This window comes from Pseudophryne corroboree, chromosome 6 (genome assembly GCF_028390025.1).
Source record: "Pseudophryne corroboree isolate aPseCor3 chromosome 6, aPseCor3.hap2, whole genome shotgun sequence".
In the NCBI taxonomy this organism is placed as follows: domain Eukaryota; kingdom Metazoa; phylum Chordata; class Amphibia; order Anura; family Myobatrachidae; genus Pseudophryne; species Pseudophryne corroboree.
The window spans coordinates 496,763,697-496,781,981 of record NC_086449.1 but is presented as its reverse complement, the minus strand read 5'-3'; the positions used below and the strand labels follow the sequence as shown (position 1 = coordinate 496,781,981).

General features: G+C 47.1%; 1 protein-coding gene across 1 annotated transcript in view; it reads left to right on the top strand.

Moving 5' to 3' along the window:
• SLC38A1 (solute carrier family 38 member 1) overlaps positions 1 to 18,285 on the top strand; it is a 163,813-nt gene that overhangs the window by 31,941 nt on the left and 113,587 nt on the right. The window contains exons 3-4 of the mRNA XM_063927356.1: positions 2,958 to 3,036; positions 9,590 to 9,705. Coding sequence (XP_063783426.1) covers positions 2,958 to 3,036; positions 9,590 to 9,705 — 195 coding nt within the window. The remainder of the gene's footprint in view (positions 1 to 2,957; positions 3,037 to 9,589; positions 9,706 to 18,285) is intronic.

Below are 18,285 nucleotides of genomic sequence, written 5' to 3'. Positions count from 1 at the left end.
CCTGCGGCCGTGGCATTAACTACCCAACTAGTCACCCCTGGCCGGGGTACCCTGGGGGAGTGGGGACCCCTACAATCAAGGGGTCCCCCCCCCAGCCACCCAAGGGCCAGGGGTGAAGCCCGAGGCTGTCCCCCCCCATCCAATGGGCTGCGGATGGGGGGGCTGATAGCCTTTTGTGATAATAAAAAGATATTGTTTCTTCCATTAGTACTACAAGTCCCAGCAAGCCTCCCCCTCAAGCTGGTACTTGGAGAACCACAAGTACCAGCATGCGGGAGAAAAACGGGCCCGCTGGTACCTGTGGTACTACTGGAAAAAAAATACCCAAATAAAAACAGGACACACACACCGTGAAAGTCAAACTTTATTTCATACGCCGACACACACATACTTACCTATGTTGACACGCCGACTGCCACGGTCTCCGACGATCCGAGGTACCTGTGAAAAAATTATACTCACCTTCCAGCGTCCAGAGGTACATCCAGGTCCAGAGATAATCCACGTACTTGGCAAAACAAAAAAACGAACACCGATCCATACCGGACTAGAAAGGGGTCCAATGCTTTCACATCAGACCCCTTTCTCCCGAATGCCGGGACATCACGTGACTCCTGTCACTGAAGTCCCTTCAGCCAATCAGGAAGCGCTACTTCCGTGGCGCTTATCTGATTGGCTGTGCGCTGTCTGTGATGTGACAGCGCATCGCAAAGCCGCTCCATTACTTTCAATGGTGGGAACTTAGCGGCTAGCGGGGGGGTCACCCGCCGGTCAGCCGCTGACCGGCGGGTGACCTCACCGCTAGCCGCTAAGTTCCCACCATTGAATATAATGGACTGGGCTGTGCGATGCGCTGTCTGCTCAGACGCACAGAGCCAATCAGATGAGCGCAACGAAGTTGCGCTTCCTGATTGGCTATAGAGACCTTTCTGTGACAGCTGTCACTGACAGGTCTCTCTGCATTCGGGGATAGGGGTCCCATGTGTCAGCATGGGACCCCTTTCAGTCCGTTTGGTCGGGTATTTGCGGTTTGTTATTTTCTACAAGTATGTGGATGTATCTCTGGACCATGGCTGAGGTGAGTATATTGATCTTTTTTTTCAGGTACCCCTGGATTCTACATGGAGAAGAGGACCGATGTCGGCGTGTGAACATAGGTAAGTATGTGTGTGTCGACGTAAGAAATAAAGTTTTACTTTCACGGTGTGTGTGTCCTGTTTTTATTTGGGTATTTTTTTTCCAGTAGTACTACAGGTACCAGCGGGCCCGTTTTTCTCCCGCATGCTGGTACTTGTGGTTCTCCAAGTACCAGCTTGCGGGGGAGGCTTGCTGGGACTTGTAGTACTACTGGAAAAAACAATATCTTTTAATTATCACAAAAGGCTATCAGCCCTCCCATCCGCAGCCCATTGGATGGGGGGGGACAGCCTCGGGCTTCACCCCTGGCCCTTGGGTGGCTGGGGGGGGGGGACCCCTTGATTGAAGGGGTCCCCACTCCCCCAGGGTACCCCGGCCAGGGGTGACTAGTTGGATATTTAATGCCACGGCCGCAGGGCACGGCATAAAAGTGACCCCCGGCTGTGGCATTATCTGTCCAGCTAGTGGGGAGCCCGATGCTGGTGTTAAAAATACGGGGGACCCCTACTCTTTTTGTCCCCCGTATTTTTGGCACCAGCACCAGGCGCAGAGCCCGGTGCTGGTTTTAAAAATACGGGGGATCCCCTGTCAATTTTTTCCCCGTATTTTTAGAACCAGGACCAGCTCGAAGAGCCCGAGGCTGGTTATGCTTTGGAGGGGGGACCCCACGCAATTTTTTTTTCGGATTGTACCGTTCCAGCAATAAAAAAAAAAAATAAAAAAAAAAAAATTATATTTAAAAAAAATTATAAATAATATTTGTGCCTCCAAAAAAAAAAAAAAAAGTACCTAATCCCTTCTAATATAAATAGATCTGCTATTCCCCCCCAAAAAAAACCATGTTTAAATTTTTTTTATTTGTTTTCACCCTCCAAAGTGTGGCGGATTGAAAATGACGAATTTGTTGTCTAAAAGCACTGCTGTCGAATTTCCAAACTTGAATTGAATATGCTTTGGTCGAATTGCAGCACTTATATCATTGCAGAAAAGTCGAATTTGCAAAAATTCGAATTTCAAAAAGTCGAATTTTGAAAGTCCGTTTTTTGGTCGGAAAGCACTGAATTGCATAGGCAAATTTTTTTTTTGGTCGAAAATGACCCGAAATTCGACAATTTCGGGAATTCGACCGCAATTGCATATACCCCTATGTTTCTATGTTTAAATGGTCCGGACACTCCTGCTGTGTCTGGACCGTGCTCCCCCCCAACGTGGCATCCACGCCCATAAAAGCAGCGTTGCTGCTTGCCCCGCGATCGCCTCTGCCTGTCAGTCAGGCAGAGGCGTTCCCGTATGTGAGATGCCGTCGCACCTCACTGTGTGCGCGCGCGCAGTGCGGCCTTTGCGAGTGTGCACACTGCAAAAGGGCTTTAGCATGCGTACACATCGTAGATGTGTTCCATGCTGAATCGGGCCCTTAGTGCATTGTGGAAACTCGTTTTATGGAGCCACATTTCCTAAAGAATGAGGTTGCATAAAACTATTTTTATTTACTGAGGCATTGTGTGAGAACAAGGCTGGTATAACACATGAGAGTGCATTGAGATAGTGATGGTTGTGACATTTGTGCAGATGTCAGTGGCTTACTAACTGTTGCCAATATGAGTCATGCAGAGTTTAGTGTCAAGAAGACAACGAAGTGTGCCATTAAGTTTTTACTAAGTCCCCATTAAATTTACATAGATCAGTAATATTAAAACATGTTGCCAACGAGCTTTATCTCTCCTCCTGACTTTAGAAATCGGATTACAGATTATAATTTTTTTCTTTAAAATATTGTATATAAATAATCTCACACAAAATGTAATTTGCTTTCTCTACAGTAAATTTATTGCGGATCGTGAAAGTAGAAGAAGTCTTACTAACAGTCACCTTGAAAAAAAGAAATCCTGTGATGATTATGTAAGTATCCTTATGCTCTGGCTTTAATAACTGTTCCTGTGTATGGTGAAATTGCAGATGTGTTCTCATACACTTATCTTCAATATGCCATGCGGCACGAGTGAACTGCCAGGTCACGTGCGTCATATTTTTTTTTAAATTTTTTTTTTGGGGGGGGGGGGGGGGGGGGGCGCAAAAATGTGACTTAGTTGCGAATGGATGCAAAAAAATTCTTCATGTGTCTGCACTGATTCGTTTGATATGCAACACTTTTATATCTGTGTGCAAATGAATCTGCGTACAAAGTACAACGGAACTTGGTGTGGGAAAAAAGCTGTGGCCGCTGCACTGTAGCACTCTAAACACATTAATAGACTCAGTTGCCTAACTTTACATGTGAAGTGTGGGGGTTATTCAGGTCGCATAGATAATCGAATTGCATGTTCAGCTTTTTAGCAGAATCTGCAGTCCTTACTGAATAACCCACTCTGTCATTGATTAAAAAATATGACTTGTATGAACTGTGAACTTGCACAAAATATTAATGCTACAACACAGTAATTACCAGTTTTGCTGGTAGTACACAATGGGGCTGATTCTGATTTGGGAGCAGAGCAAAGAAGTGAGTAACTTTGCAGCTGGACAAATCATGTTGCAATTTAAGGGGTGCAAATACATTTATTAGTTTTGCATGCAGAGTAAATACTGGCTGCTTTTGCATGTAGCCCACGTGTGCTGGATAGCTTTATATTTACACTGCAATTTAGGTTCGAGTTTGGATACATCCCTTTCACATCTGAATCTGTTGGCTTGGGTTGAGTGCTGACTCAAAGATTAAGATCCATTGATATACATGATGACAGGGTTGATGAAGCTATGTGATATATCTTGACATTCTATACATGATGACTTTCAGACTATTTAAACATTCTGGTGTTGACATTCTGATTGCATGCCAGCATTATTCATAGCAAGGTTTAAATTGTATATTTCTCTGACGTCCTAGTGGATGCTGGGAACTCCGTAAGGACCATGGGGAATAGCGGCTCCGCAGGAGACAGGGCACATCTAAAGAAAGCTTTAGGATCACCTGGTGTGCACTGGCTCCTCCCCCTATGACCCTCCTCCAAGCCTCAGTTAGATTTTCTGTGCCCGACGAGAAGGGTGCACACTAGGGGCTCTCCTGAGCTCTTTGTGAAAGTTTTAGTTTAGGTTTATTATTTTCAGTGAGACCTGCTGGCAACAGGCTCACTGCATCGAGGGACTAAGGGGAGAAGAAGCGAACTCACCTGCGTGCAGAGTGGATTGGGCTTCTTAGGCTACTGGACATTAGCTCCAGAGGGACGATCACAGGTTCAGCCTGGATGGGTCACCGGAGCCGCGCCGCCGGCCCCCTTACAGAGCCAGAAGAGCGAAGAGGTCCGGAAAAATCGGCGGCAGAAGACTTTCCTGTCTTCAGATAAAGGTAGGCGCACAGCACCGCAGCTGTGCGCCATTGCTCTCAGCACACTTCACACTCCGGTCACTGAGGGTGCAGGGCGCTGGGGGGGCAGCGCCCTGAGACGCAATAAATCGATAGAAAACCTTTTATGGCTAAAATAAATGCATCACATATAACTCCTGGGCTATATGGATGCATTTAACCCCTGCCAAAACATACAAGAAAACGGATGATAAGGACGCCGAGAAAGGGGCGGAGCCTATCCTCAGCACACTGGCGCCATTTTCCCTCACAGCTCAGTTGGAGGGAAGCTCCCTGGCTCTCCCGTGCAGTCACTACACTACAGAAAGGGGTTAAAAAAGAGAGGGGGGCACAAATTAGGCGCAGTATAAACAATACAGCAGCTATAAAGGGAAAAACACTTATATAAGGTTATCCCTGTATATATATAGCGCTCTGGTGTGTGCTGGCAAACTCTCCCTCTGTCTCCCCAAAGGGCTAGTGGGGTCCTGTCCTCTATCAGAGCATTCCCTGTGTGTGTGCTGTGTGTCGGTACGTTTGTGTCGACATGTATGAGGAGAAAAATGATGAGGAGACGGAGTAGAGTGTCTGTAATAGTGTTGTCACCCCCTGGGGGGTCGACACCTGAGTGGATGTACTGTTGAAATTGCGTGACAGTGTCAGCTTTGTATAAAAGACTGTGGTTGACATGAGACAGCCGGCTACTCAGCTTGTGCATGTCCAGACGTCTCATACAGGGGCTCTAAAGCGCCCGTTACCTCAGATACAGACGCCGACACGGATACTGACTCCTGTGTCGATGGTGAAGAGACAACCGTGATTTCCAATAGGGCCACACATTGCATGATTGAGGCAATGGAAAAAGTTTACACTCTTCTGATAATATAAATACCACCAAAAAAAAAAGGGGTATTATGTTTGGTGAGGAAAAACTTCCTGTAGTTTTCCTGAATCTGAGAAATAAAATGAGGTGTGTGATGATGCGTGGGTTTTCCCCCGATAACAATTGATAATTTCTAAAAAGTTATTGGCAGTATACCTTTTCCCGCCAGAGGTTAGGGTGCGTTGGGAAACACCCCCTAGGGGGGATAAGGCGCTCACACGCTTGTAAGAACAAGGGCTCTACCCTCTCTGGAGATGGCCGCCCTTAGGGATCCTGCTGATAGAAAGCAGGAGGGTATCCTAAAATGTATTTACACACATACTGGTGTTATACTGCGACCAGCAATCGCCTCAGCCTGGATGTGCAGTGCTGGGTTGGCGTGGTCGGATTCCCTGACTGGAAATTTGATATCCTAGATAAGGACAGTATATTATTGCCTATAGAGCAATTAAAAGATGCATTTCTATATATGCATGATGCACAGCGGAATATTTGCCGACTGGCATCAAGTATAAGTGCGTTGTCCAATTATACCAGTAAAGTGGTCAGGTGATGCGGATTCCAAACGGCATTTGGAAGTATTGCCTTAAAAAAAAAAAAAGGGGATGTACCCCAGGTCGCCTCTCAAAATAAGACGCCGTATTATCAGGCGCAGTCCTGGTTGGCAAGCGGACAAAAGGGTTCCTCTTTTCTGCTCGTGACAGAGGGAGAGGAAAATGGCTGCAGAGATCAGCCAGTTCCCAGGAACAGAAACCCTTTTCCGCCTCTGCCAAGCTCTCAGTATGACGCTAGGGCTTTACAAGTTCAGGCACGGTGGGGGCCCGTTCTCAATTAATTTCAGTGCGCAGTGGGCTCACTCGCAAGTAGACCCCTGGATCCTTCAGGTAATATTTCAGGGGTACAAATTGGAATTCGAGACGTATTCCCCTCGCCGTTTCCAAAAGTCTGTTTTACCGACGTCTCCCGCTGACAGGGAGGCAGTTTTGGAAGCCATTCACAAGCTGTATTCCCAGCAGGTGATAATTAAGGTACCCCTCCTGCAACAGGGAACGGGGTATTATTCCACACTATTGTGGTACCGAAGCCAGACGGCTCGGTGAGACCGATTTTAAAATCTAAAATCTTTGAACACTTACATACAGAGGTTCAAATTCAAAATTGAGTCACTCAGAGCAGTGATTGCAAACCTGGAAGAAGGGGACTACATGATGTCTCGGGACATCAAGGATGCTTACCTTCATGTCAAAATTTACCCTTCTCACCAAGGGTATCTCAGGTTATGGTACAGAACTGTCACTATCAGTTCAGACGCTGCCGTAGGGATGGTCCACGGCACCCCGGGTCTTTACTGAAGTAATGACCGTAATGATGATATTCCTTCGAAGGAAGGGAATTTTAGTTATCCTTTACTTGGACGATTCCCTGATAAGGGTGAGGTCCAGGGAACAGTTGGAGATCGGTGTAGCACTACCTCAGGTAGTGTTGCGGCAGCACGATTGGATTCTCAATATTCCAAAATCGCAGCTGGTTCCGACGACTTGTCTTCTGTTTCTAGGGATGATCCTGGACACAGTCCAGAAAGAAGGTGTTTCTCCCGGAGGAGAAAGCCAGGGAGTTATCCGAGCTAGTCAGGAACCTCCTAAAACCGAACCAAGTCTCAGTGCATCAATGCACAAGGGTTCTGGGTAAAAATGGTGGCTTCCTACGAAGCAATCCCATTCGGCAGATTCCACGCAAGACTTTCCAGTGGAACCTACTGGACAAATGGTCCGGGTCGCATCTTCAGATGCTTCAGTGGATAACCCTGTCACCAGGGACAAGGGTATCCCTCCTGTGGTGGTTGCAGAGTGCTCATCTTCTAGAGGGCCGCAGATTCGGCATGCGGGACTGGGTCCTGGTGGCCACGGATGCCAGCCTGCGAGGCTGGGGAGCAGTCACACAGGGAAGGAATATCCAGGGCTTATGGTCAAGCCTGGAGACATCACTTCACATAAATGTCCTGAAGCTAAGGGCCATTTACAATGCTCTAAGCTTAGCAAGACCTCTGCTTCAAGGTCAGCCGGTGTTGATCCAGTCGGACAACATTACGGCAGTCACCCACGTAAACAGACAGGGTGCCACAAGAAGCAGGAGGGCAATGGCAGAAGCTGCAAGGATTCTTCGCGGGGCGAAAAACCATGTGATAGCACTGTCAGCAGTTTTCATTCCGGGAGTGGACAACTGGGAAGCAGTTTTCCTCAGCACGACCTCCACCCGGGAGAGTAAGGACTTCACCCAGAAGTCTTCCACATGATTATAAACCGTTGGGAAAAACTCGACAGGTATTGCGCCACGTCAAGGGACCCTCAGGCAATAGCTGTAGATGCTCTGGTAACACCGTGGGTGTACCAATCAGTGTATGGGTTCCCTCCTCTGCCTCTCATACCCAAGGTACTGAGATTGATAAGATGGAGAGGAGTAAGCACTATATTAGTGGCTCCGGATTGGCCAAGAAGGAATTGGTAACCGGAACTTCAAGAGATGCTCACGGAGGATCCGTAGCCTCTACCTCTAAGAAGGGACCTGCTCCAGCAAGGACCTTGTCTGTTCCAAGACTTACCGCGGCTGCGTTGACGGCATGGCGGTTGAACGCCGGATCCTGAAGGAAAAAGGCATTCCGGATGAAGTCATCCCTATCCTGATCAAAGCCAGGAAGGATGTAACCGCAAAACATTATCACCGCATTTGGCGAAAATATGTTGCGTGGTGCGAGGCCAGTAAGGCTCGACGGAGGAAATTCAACTGGGTCGATTCCTACATTTCCTGCAAACAGGAGTATCTATGGGCCTGAAATTGGGGTCCATTAAGGTTCAAATTTCGGCTCTGTCAATTTTCTTCCAAAAAAGAACTAGCTTCAGTCCCTGAAGTTCAGACATTTGTTAAAGGGGTACTGCATATACAGCCTCCTTTTGTGCCTTTAGTGGCACTTTTGGGATCTCCAGGTGGTTTTTGGGTTCCAAAAGTCACATTGGTTTGACACACTTAAATCTGTGGAGTTAAAATATCTCACAGAAAAAGTGGTCATGCTGTTGGCTCTGGCCTGGGCCAGGCGCGTGTCAGAATTGGTGGCTTTATCCTGTAACAGCCCTTATCTGATTTTCCATTCGGACAGGGCGGAATTGAGGACTCGTCCTCAGTTTCTCCCTAAGGTGGTTTCAGCGTTCACCTGAACCAAACCTATTGTGGTGCCTGCGGCTACTAGGGACTTGGAGGACTCCAAGTTGCTAGACGTTGTCAGGACCCGGAAAATATATGTTTCCAGGACGGCTGGAGTCAGGAAATCTGACTCGCTGTTTATCCTCTATGCACCCAACTAGCTGGGTGCTCCTGCTTCTAAGCAGACTATTGCTCGTTGGATTTGTAGTACAATTCAGCTTGCACATTCTGTGGCAGGCCTGCCACAGCCAAAAATCTGTAAATGCCCACTCCACAAGGAAGGTGGGCTCATCTTGGGCAGCTGCCCGAGGGGTCTCGGCTTTACAACTTTGCCGAGCAGTTACTTGGTCAGGAGCAAATACGTTTGTAAAATTCTACAAAATTGATACCCTGGCTGAGGAGGACCGGGAGTTCTCTCATTGGGGGCTGCAGAGTCATCCGCACTCTCCCGCCCGTTTGGGAGCTTTGGTATAATCCCCATGGTCCTTACGGAGTTCCCAGCATCCACTAGGACGTCAGAGAAAATAAGAATTTACTTACCGATAATTCTATTTCTCGTAGTCCGTAGTGGATGCTGGGCGCCCATCCCAAGTGCGGATTGTCTGCAATACTGGTACATAATTATTGTTACCAAAAAATTCGGGTTATTGTTGTAGTGAGCCATCTTTTCGAGAGGCTTCTCTATTATCATGCTGTTAACTGGGTTCAGATCACAAGTTGTACAGTGTGAGTGGTGTGGCTGGTATGAGTCTTACCCGGGATTCAAAATCCTTCCTTATTGTGTACGCTCGTCCGGGCACAGTATCCTAACTGAGGCTTGGAGGAGGGTCATAGGGGGAGGAGCCAGTGCACACCAGGTGATCCTAAAGCTTTCTTTAGATGTGCCCTGTCTCCTGCGGAGCCGCTATTCCCCATGGTCCTTACGGAGTTCCCAGCATCCACTACGGACTACGAGAAATAGAATTATCGGTAAGTAAATTCTTATTTTTAAATGTAATTCATTTTTATTCACTGCAAGCATTTACTATCTACAGAGTCCGGGCATGACGTCTATTGGAATGTCTGTCTTTAACTTGAGCAATGCTATTATGGGAAGCGGGATTCTGGGCTTGGCTTACGCTTTGGCAAACACAGGAATCATTTTATTTGTGTAAGTACTTGACAAATGTATATTATTTCCAAATTATTGATAACAGATAATGTAAGTGTTTTGCATTATTTCATAAAGTAATATGCAGTTTTAGTTAGAACCACTACCTGCAGAGTTTGTTGTGGTTGTTACAGATATTACAACAAGTCCGCTTAGCAAAGAATCACTTGGGCATATGAATAGTTAGATTATAAATATGCATGCCAGATTTTACAGCATACAGATGTGTCCTTATACATCCCAGCTCAATAAGCCACGCAGTGCGAGATGCCTGGTGCAAGTGAGCCACCAGGTACCGTGCAACTCTGCTAGCGTCGGGCATTTTTGCCAAAAATGCATCTCAGATGAGGAAACTGTGCTGATTCATTTGATATATGACACTTGTATATTGTGTGTGACTGAGTCAGTATACGGACCAGAACAGAACTTTCGTCAAAAACAGATGCAAAAAAGATGCTCAACACTAAGGTCTTATGGGACATGGGTGGTCATTCCGAGTTGTTCGCTTGGTAATTTTCTTCGCATCGCAGCGATTTTCCGCTTATTGCGCATGCGCAATGTTCGCACTGCGACTGCGCCAAGTAAATTTGCTATGAAGATTGGTATTTTACTCACGGCATTACAAGGTTTTTTCTTCGTTCTGGAGATCGGAGTGTGATTGACAGGAAGTGGGTGTTTCTGGGTGGAAACTGGCCGTTTTATGGGAGTGTGTGAAAAAACGCTACCGTTTCTGGGAAAAACGCGGGAGTGGCTGGAGAAAGGGAGGAGTGTCTGGGCGAGCGGGAGGAGTGTCTGGGCGAGCGCTGGGTGTGTTTGTGACGTCAAACCAGGAACGACAAGCACTGAACTGATCGCACTGGAAGAGTAAGTCTCGAGCTACTCAGAAACTGCAAAGAGAAGTCTTTTCGCAATATTGCGAATCTTTCGTTCGCAATTTTGATAAGCTAAGATTCACTCCCAGTAGGCGGCGGCTTAGCGTGTGCAATGCTGCTAAAAGCAGCTTGCGAGCGAACAACTCGGAATCACCCCCATGGTGCACTGAGAGGGGCTGTTTGGCATGACTGCAGCAATGATATATGAGTACACACCTGCTGTATATAGTATTGTTTCACTTAATAATTGTGCTATATAAGGCTTTTTTAGGTAGTTACCTGCTCACTGACTAATGTACAGCCTGATACAAATACCAGACAAATGCAATACCTTTTTAAACATCTCTCTAAAATATTATAAATGATACACATAACTTCATCATGCACATTATTTGTGCTGGTTAATGCCATCATTTTAACCTGCCCCAGGCCAAGGCTTACAATAGGCCGAGTTTACCCTCCAGTTAAACTAGTCACATAACTGAAAATTGGAAAATCAAAGATTGTATCCACTTACAAAACCTACGATTGTGCCAGTTATAAAATGCCCCACTGTAACATCAGTATTGCTACATACTGCAGCACTAATTTCTCTCTCTCTCTCTCTATATATATATATATATATATATATATATATATAACAATATACCTGTGCATATGCATATAAGTAGAATGTTGCAGATGCTGACTGCACTTACGAGCCATACATGAATAATAAACCATCTATGACACCTACTGTCTCTCTCTCTCTCTCTCTCTCTCTCTATATATATATATATATATATATATATACATACACTGTATATATATATATATATATATATATATATATATATATAAATAATTAAACAATAGATCTACTGTAAATTGAGCTAAGATGGTTCATTATTGCAACATGTCATGTATATTCCTTTGTCAGTATGCTCCTTCCGGGATGTTAGTGTATTTTACTCACATAGCAGTCTGTTGACATTGAATGCTTCCTCAAATAGTACACTGGCCTGATATATTTCTCTGAATCAATATTTGAATAATAGACGTGAAGTAACTAATATCCGAGTGGGAAACTGAGAAAGAACTATTGTTTTACACGTAAATGCATTGCTTGGTTTCAAGTTAAGCAATCAACATATATACATTATTTACCCATTCGACTAAAGAATGCATGCCTACTTTAAAAATCTAGTGGTGTGTCCAGCAACACCAGTACATTGTACATATACTATATTATACACGCTTTCATCATAATATTATATAAAGAAATATTTGTTTTATTTTCATTTTTGCTGTATTATGCTGTTTTTTTTATTTTGGTTGTTATATTATGCTTTAAATGTCAGGTGTATGTTTAATTTGTCAGTGCAGAGAGTAGAGATGTGCAGACTGTACCAGACTAATTAAGTTTGTTTACGTTAAACCAATATAAAAAGTTTCTTTTTTTTTTAACATCCACAAATGGAAAGATATATAATAAATAAATCAATACATAATTTAAGTAGTGATTTTTTTAATACAGTGGTGAAGAAAGGTTTATTGGACTCATATAGTATACAAGTATTGGAAATGTTTTCGTTTTCAGAGTGATTGGGTGTATAAGCACAAATCCAACAGTTTGGTTAAAGCCTTGTGCATATTTAAACATATAGGTCTCGCCGGGGGTTATCCAATTATCCCAGATAAGCCGGCGAGAGGCGCAGATTATCAGGGAATTTGTTTCACTTGCCTCAGGTGAAAATGGGACTGCAGACATAAAAAAAATGCAGGTTTCACTGAACCTGTGTGTTTTCATGAGAATTTCAGGGCAAATTTTTTTTAGCTCTTAATGTTTCTTGGCAGCTAATTGGATACCCCCATAGACTTATTCCTTACAGTACATTAACTGTTCACCTGGACAAACAATGCAATGAGTATTGACCCAAGTGTTAAAACCCTCATCTCCAAGCACCGGTGATCTGGCTCTTTGTATGCTTTTAGTGTGACCCAGGTCACACCATTCACACAGCAGGCTAGCCCGGCTGGTGACGAGTTCGACCCTGGTAGTTACCAGGGCCAGATTCACGGGTAACGCGACCTGGGTCATTTCTGCTGCGGGGTACACTGGGCTCCACAAGTCTGGACAATAGAGTGTAGAGTAGGATCTTGATCCGAGGCACCAACAGACTCAAAGCTTTGACTGTTCCCAGAATGCACAGCGCCGCCTCCTCTATCACCCCGCCTCCCAGCACAGGAGCTCAGTTTTGTAAGTTGGTGCTGCAGTAAGCAGGCACATAACAGAGGGGCTGCTCCAGGCAGCCCTAAGAAAAGCTTTTTTCTGAAGAAAAAGTGAAGACTTCAGGGCAGCAGCGGTGGTAGATGTCAGAAGACATTCACTGCTGCAGCTCCAGCTCTCCCCAGCGGCGCTGTACACTCCCGAGCCCTGGTTGCCAGGTACCTACAGCGGAGGCTCCGGTTTACTTCACGTTAGGCACACACGGCTGGGGCTCTCTAGGATCGTGTGGCCGCGCTTCGGGAGGTGGTAAGTGGGTCCCGCTCGCGGGACCCGGTCTTTATCGCGATCCGGCGCAGTCAGTGGGAGGCGGGCCGCGCGCGCTGGCGGTGGACACTGTGGCAGTACAGGCGATCCCACTAGATCACCAGGGCATGGGCGCAGGTCAGGTTTTCTCTTAAAACCGATTTTAATATCGCCCACAGTACCCGATGGTTTTGCCAGCAAGGGGGATAAGGCTTAGACCTGAAGCCCCTCCCCCAGCCCCAGGGCGCCATTTCCCTGGAGCTGCATCTCTGTCTTTTCTTCACTCCCTGTCAGTGTCTGCGGCGCCATTAATCCTCAGCTCACTGTTCCTGGGACTGCTTGGGCAAATCCTCCTATGTAAAGCCGCCTGGTTGTCAGCGCTGTGCCTTTACATGACACTTAAGTATTCTACCTGCCTTTTCTCTTACGTCCTAGAGGATGCTGGGGACTTCGTAAGGACCATGGGGTATAGACGGGCTCCGCAGGAGACATGGGCACTATAAAGAACTTTTAGTATGGGTGTGCACTGGCCCTCTATGCCCCTCCTCCAGACCTCAGTTAGATTCTGTGCCCAGAGGAGAATGGGTGCACTACAGGGTAGCTCTACTGAGTTTCTCTGATAAAAGAATTTTGTTAGGTTTTTTATTTTCAGGGAGCACTGCTGGCAACAGGCTCCCTGCATCGTGGGACTGAGGAGAGAGAAGCAGACCTACTTAAGTGATAGGCTCTGCTTCTTAGGCTACTGGACACCATTAGCTCCAGAGGGATCGGAACGCAGGTCTCCCCCCGCCGTTCGTCCCAGAGCTGCGCCGCCGTCCTCCTCGCAGAGCCGGAAGATAGAAGCCGGGTGAGTATAAGAAGAAAGAAGACTTCAAAGGCGGCAGAAGACTTCAGATCTTCCCTAAGGTAAGCCGCTGCGCGCCATTGCTCCCACACATTACACACACTGACAGGCACTGATGGGTGCAGGGCGCAGGGGGGGCGCCCTGGGCAGCAATATAAACCTCTGGACTGGCATTTTTAATATATGGGCTGCGGAGGCAGTACATATATACATTCCCCGCCATTATTTGTACATTTGAGCGGGACCAAAGTTCGCCGCTGAGGGGGCGGAGCTTGGTCTCACAGCACTAACCAGCGCCATTTTCTCCACAGTGAGCTGCAGAGAAGCTGGCTCCCTGGACTCTCCCCTACTGAACGGTGATACAGGGCTGAAAAAGAGGGGGGGGGGGGGCACATGTAGGCGCAGTGAGTGTATATCACAGTTAATATATATAAAAGCGCTTTATCTGGGAATTGGTTCCAGTGTCAGTTGGCGCTGGGTGTGTGCTGGCATACTCTCTCTCTGTCTCTCCAAAGGGCCTTGTTGGGGAACTGTCCCCTTATAGGTGTGTCGGCATGTCTGAAGCGGAAGGAGGAGGTGGAGCAGATGATTGGATGGAGCAGATCCAAGGAGGAGGTGGAGCAGATGATTGTGGTGTCTCCGTCGGCAACGCCGACTCATGATTGGTATGATATGTGGAATATTTTAAATGCAAATGTGACCTTATTACATAAGAGAATGGACAAAGCTGAGTCCAGGGAAACAGCAGGGAGTCAATCCACGGATTTGACTGGGTCACAGGGCCGTCAGGGTCTCAAAAGCGTCCCTTATCCCAAATAGCAGACATTGATACCGACACGGATTCTGACTCCAGTGTCGACTATGATGAGGCAAGGTTACACCCAAAGGTGGGCAAAAGTATTCATTATATGATTATGGCAATAAAAGATGTTTTGCATATCACAGCCTCTGTCCCTGACACGAGGGTGCGCATGTATAAGGAAAAGAAACCGGAGGTAACTTTTCCTCCATCTCATGAACTGAACTAATTATTTGAAAAAGCTTGGGAAACTCCAGACAAAAAACTGCACATTCCCAAGAGGATCCTTATGGCGTATCCTTTCCCTGCAAAGGACAGGGTACGGTGGGAATCCTCGCCCAGGGTGGACAAGGCTTTAACGCGTCTGTCCAAGAAGGTGGCGCTACCGTCTCCAGACACCGCAGCCCTCAAGGATCCTGCGGATCGTAGACAGGAAACTACCTTAAAATCTACTTATATACATACGGGTGCTTTGCTCAGGCCGGCAATAGCATCGGCATGGGTTTGTAGCGCAGTGGCAGCGTGGACAGATACCTTATTAACTGACATTGATACCCTGGACAAGGATACCATTTTACTGACTTTAGGTCACATTAAAGACGCAGTCTTATATATGAGAGACGCTCAAAGAGACGTGGGGCTGCTTGGTTCCAGAGCCAACGCCATGGCAGTTTCGTCGAGACGAGCTCTGTGGACCCGCCAATGGTCGGGTGATGCAGACTCAAAGAAGCATATGGAGGTTTTACCTTACAAGGGTGAAGTTTTGTTTGGTGATGGTCTCGCGGACCTGGTTTCCACAGCTACCGCGGGTAAATCTACATTTTTGCCTTTTGTTCCCCCACAGCAAAAGAAAACTCCACAATATCAGATGCAGTCCTTTCGGTCGCATAAGTCCAGAAGAGGTCGGGGCTCCTCTTTCCTCGCCAGAGGTAAAGGTAGAGGTAAGAGAAGACCTGCTTCGGCTAGTTCCCAGGAGCAGAAGTCCTCCCCGGCTTCTGCTAAATCCACCGCATGACGCTGGGGCTCCAGTGAGGGAGTCCGCGCCGATGGGGGCACGTCTTCGACTCTTCAGCCAGGTCTGGGTTCTGTCAGACGTGGATCCTTGGGCGTTGGAAATTGTATCCCAAGGTTACAGACTGGAGTTCGAAGAGGTGGCCCCTCGCCGATTTTTCAAGTCGGCCTTGCCAGCCTCTTCCCCGGAGAGGGAAGTAGTATTAGATGCAAGTCAACAGCAAGTGATTGTCAAGGTTCCCCTGGTCCAACAGGGAAAAGGGTACTATTCGACCCTGTTTGTGGTCCCGAAGCCGGATGGTTCGGTCAGACCCATTTTAAATCTGAAATCCCTAAACCTGTACTTGAAAAAGTTCAAATTCAAGATGGAATCACTCCGGGCTGTGATATCCAGTCTGGAAGGAGGAGATTTTATGGTGTCGCTGGACGTGAAGGATGCCTATCTTCATGTCCCCATATTTCCTCCTCATCAGGAGTACCTGGGGTTCGCGGTACAGGACTGTCATTACCAGTTTCAGACGTTGCCGTTTGGGCTTTCCACGGCCCTGAGGATTTTCACCAAAGTGATGGCGGAAATGATGGTGCTCCTGCGCAGGCAGGGAGTCACAATTATCCCGTACTTGGACGATCTCCTGATAAAGGCGAGATCGAGAGATCAATTGCTGAAAAGCGTGTCGCTCTCCCTGAGAGTGTTACAACAACACGGTTGGATTCTCAATCTGCCAAAGTCACAGTTGATTCCAACGACTCGACTATCATTCCTAGGCATGATTCTGGACACGGAACAGAAGAGGGTTTTTCAACCAATGGAAAAAGCCCAGGATCTCCAGAACATGGTCAGGGACCTGCTAAAACCAAAAAGAGTGTCTGTTCATCAATGCACTCGAGTTCTGGGAAAAATGGTGGCAGCCTACGAGGCCATCCCCTTCGGCAGGTTCCATGCGAGGACGTCTCAGTGGGACCTTCTGGACAAGTGGTCAGGGTCCCATCTGCAACTACATCAAAAGATAAGCCTGTCCCCCAGGGCCAGGGTGTCTCTCCTGTGGTGGCTGCAGAGTGCTCACCTTCTAGAGGGTCGCAGGTTTGGCATTCCAAACTGGGTTCTGGTGACCACGGACGCGAGCCTCTGAGGATGGGGAGCAGTCACAAAAGGAAGACATTTTCAGGGTCTATGGTCAAGCCAGGAGGCTTGTCTACACATCAACGTGCTGGAATTGAGGGCCATATACTACGACAAGCGGAGTATCTCTTCGCGACCTACCAGTTCTGATTCAATCAGACAACGTCACAGTCGTGGCTCATGTAAACCGCCAAGGCGGGACAAGGAGCAGAGTGGCAATGGCGGAAGCCACCAGAATTCTCTGCTGGGCGGAAAATCACGTAAGCGTTCTGTCAGCAGTCTTCATACCGGGAGTGGACAACTGGGAAGCAGACTTCCTCAGCAGACACGATCTCCATCCAGGAGAGAGGGGACTTCATCAAGAGGTCTTTGCAGAGATAACAAGTCTTTGGGGACTTCCTCAAATAGACATGATGGCGTCACGCCTCAACAAAAAGCTTCGGAGGTATTGTGCCAAGTCAAGGGACCCTCAGGCAGTAGCGGTAGACGCCCTAATGACACCATGGGTGTTTCAGTCGGTCTATGTGTTCCCTCCTTTGCCTCTCATCTCAAAAGTGCTGAGAATCATAAGACGAAAAAGAGTACAGACAATACTCATTGTTCCAGATTGGCCTCGAAGGGCCTGGTATTCGGATCTTCAGGAGATGCTCACAGAAGATCCGTGGCCTCTTCCTCTCAGGGAAGACCTGTTGCAGCAGGGGCCTTGCATGTTCCAAGACTTACCGTGGTTGCGTTGGACGGCATGGCGGTTGAACACCGAATCCTAGCTGAGAAAGGTATTCCGGAGGAAGTTATCCCTACTCTGATAAAGGCTAGGAAGGAGGTAACGGCGAAGCATTATCACTGTATCTGGAGGAAGTATGTATCTTGGTGTGAAACCAAGAATGCTCCTATGGAAGATTTCCATCTGGGCCATTTTCTCCACTTCCTACAGACAGGAGTGGATATGGGCCTAAAGTTAGGCTCCATTAAGGTACAGATTTCAGCCCTGTCTATATTCTTTCAGAAGGAATTGGCTTCTTTCCCAGAAGTCCAGACTTTTGTAAAGGGAGTGCTGCACATCCAGCCTCCTTTTGTGGCACCATGGGACCTTAACGTGGTGTTACAGTTCCTTAAATCACACTGGTTTGAACCCCTTCAAACGGTTGAACTAAAATTTCTCACCTGGAAGGTAGTCATGTTATTAGACTTGGCATCTGCAAGGCGGGTGTCAGAGTTGGCGGCCTTTTCTTACAAGAGCCCCTACTTGATTTTTCATGTGGATAGAGCGGAATTGAGGACTCGTCCTCAATTTGTGCCTAAGGTGGTTTCTTAATTTCATATGAACCAACCTATTGTGGTACCTGTGGCTACGAGTGACTTGGGGGACTCCAAGTCCCTGGATGTAGTCAGGGACTTAAAAATCTATGTAGCCAGGATGGC